Here is a 2797-nt window from a genome sequence, read left to right on the forward strand (position 1 = left end):
AAAAAAAAAAAAAAAAGATACTGTATTTATTGATAGAGATATTTATATTAGTGTAAAAAAAAGGTTACAAAATGGTACATAATTATTTATAAAAACATTTAAATACAAACAGAAAAACTACAGAAAAAATGTTATATTTGAATAGAAGGATTAGAAGTGACATTTGTTTGCATACACATTCTAATTTTTCTACAAGAAAAATTCCTTGGGCCAGGCGTGGTGGCTCACGCCTGTAATCCTAGCACGCTGGGAGGCCAAGGCAGGAGGATCGCTTAAGGTCAGGAGTTTGAGACTAGCCTGAGTAAGAGCAAGATCCTGTCACTACTAAAAAGAAATTGGGGGGGGGGAAAGGGCAACATATGTAACCTAAACATCTGTATCCCCATGATATGCTGAAAAAAAAAAGAAAGAAAGAAAGAAAGAAATTAGCCGGACAACTAAAATAGAAAAAATTAGCCAGGCGTGGTGGCACACGCCTGTAGTCCCACCTACTCGGGAGGCTAAGGTAGGAAGATCACTTGAGCCCAGGAGTTTGAGGTTGCTGTGAGCTAGGCTGACACCATGGTACCCTAGCCCAGGCAACAGAGCAAGACTCTGCATCAAAAAAAAAAAAAAATTCCTCTTATTAAAAAAACTGAAAAATTAGAAATGGGTGAAAATAGACTTAACGGGCTAAATGTGAAAAGGGCAACGGGGTACAAACCAGGCAAAGGAGAAATACAGGAAGAGTAGGAACAAAGCCACTGAGGAGTAAAAGGCACGTTTAAGAATGGGAGAACAGATGGAGACAAGGCAGAAATGGCACAGACTCCCTGACAATATCTCACTCAGCATTAGATTAGTAAAGTGGTTTACCTATGCTTTAGCAGCTACTGACAAAACCATGTCATCTTATCTCATGTAAATAATGTGGAGTCTTAGACATCGGTCTTAAATTCAAGGCTGAAGTTGAGACTTCTTCCATTTGGCAATGAAAAGCCACTTAAGATTGTAACACAAGGATAGGGAAAATTATTTCATCAAGGTTGTACCTTGTCTGCTTGATGAAATGACTCCCTAAAGGCTGAGTTTTGCAGGAAAGACAATGAAATGAAAAAAGTGAACTAATGAACTAGTGCAGATTAGCACTTAAATGAAAGTGGTGGAGGGTAAAAAAAAAAAAAAAAAGATTGAGATTTTATACTTTAGTTGCTAGAACTGGTCCATTAGTAACTAACAGAAATAATGATGGGAGGATTGGTGATGTGGGTGGCCAGGTATGGGTAATGATACGCTTCAACTTTACATATGTACTAGTGAAGTGCTTCTAGAACATCTCCTTAATGTTAAGTAGCTCAATAAATATTTATTCAACGAAATGCCCAGCAAAAAGCTCAGGAGAGACATCACTGCTAAAGATACCTTTGCAGATACCCACAGAGGAATTGACTCAAACCACTAAAGGAAGATAACAAAGATGGTTAGTCAGCAGCTGCAGTAAAAATATATACATATATAAAAGAGAAAAAAGATAAGAGAGAAAAAATGTAAAGGGAAAAGGAGAGCAAAATTTTGCTTTGAAAAAACTAAAATATTCTTGTGAAAAACTCCCCAAGCCTTAAAGCCACACCTCCCTCGTGCCAACTTTTATAGTAACTAGGGTAAACTAGAGTAATAAAAGGATTACTCACTGGTTTCCAAATTCTGATGCTACAAAAAGGAAGCCTGTTTTAAGCACACACATGGCAGCAGCAACAGGCACAGTATCAAAATATTTGAGCCGGATCTCAGTAACCTGGAGAGAAAAGAATAAAGATTCTAGTAAACAGGCAAGTGAAGTAAGGCAACGAAAGTGAGCCCAGTATTATTACAAGACAGCATAAGTTGAGTAGCAAATAAAGAGCTTCATATCTAAACCAGGGGTCAGTAAACTAGCTCCCATGGGCCAGCCATGCCTACGTATTTACGTACTGTCTATGGCTACTTTTGTGCTACAGTGGCAGAGCTGAGGAGTTGAGACAGAGACTATACGGTCCACAAAAACTACAAATCTTTACTATCTGATCTTTAAAAAATGTTTGCCAATTCCTGACCAAAATAGCTATCTAAGAAATAGACCAACTTTTCAGAGCTCCTCCATAGGATGAAAGTAGTAATAGATCATGTATATTGCCAGCTTTCAGTAGAAATGGAGAGCTTTCTCTTCTTAGGCACACCAATTATTACCACCTGAAAGTAATCACTAAAAGTGGCATTACCAGTCTCATACTGTACATAAGGTTACCAGACCAGAAATTTGTTAACAAGACAGAGAAAACCTGTATTCATGTACCAGTCCCAACAGCAACCACTTTCTAAGTTCCCATTATCTTAACTTGTAACGTATTAACTGTTCTCTATCTCATCTCAGTGAGTAGTTGTACTGGATAAATGGTTTGCAAAACAGCTCTGTAAACCTTAAATGTACATACAAACATCAGTTTTTAAAACAAGGTTATTTAATTCTATTAAAATTGTAGGAATGGGCCAGGCATGGCAGCTCACACCTGTAATCCTAGCACTCTGTCTGGAAGCCCAAGGCAGGAAGATTACTTCAAGTCAGGAGATCAAGACCAGCCTGAGCAAGAGCGAGACCTTATCTCTACTGAAAATAGAAAAATCAGTCCAGCATGGTAGCACATGCCTGTAATCCCAGCGAGCAGGAGGATCACTTGAGCCCAGGAGTTAGCACTCTAGCCCAGGTGACAGAACAGGACTCCATCTCCCTCCCCCACCACCAAAAAAAACCTCACGATTTCTCCCTCCCATAAAAAAAAAA

General features: G+C 38.7%; 1 protein-coding gene across 1 annotated transcript in view; it reads right to left on the reverse strand.

The window, feature by feature from the left end:
- LOC105807970 (splicing factor 3B subunit 3-like) overlaps positions 1 to 1769 on the reverse strand; it is a 42380-nt gene extending 40611 nt beyond the window's left edge. Inside the window, exon 1 of the mRNA XM_012641510.1 lies at positions 1671 to 1769. Coding sequence (XP_012496964.1) covers positions 1671 to 1723 — 53 coding nt within the window. The 5' untranslated portion in view covers positions 1724 to 1769. The remainder of the gene's footprint in view (positions 1 to 1670) is intronic.
- Between the last annotated feature and the right edge of the window lie 1028 nt (positions 1770 to 2797).

Source organism: Propithecus coquereli, unplaced genomic scaffold (assembly GCF_000956105.1).
Source record: "Propithecus coquereli isolate 6110/MARCELLA unplaced genomic scaffold, Pcoq_1.0 Scaffold165, whole genome shotgun sequence".
NCBI classification, from domain to species: domain Eukaryota; kingdom Metazoa; phylum Chordata; class Mammalia; order Primates; family Indriidae; genus Propithecus; species Propithecus coquereli.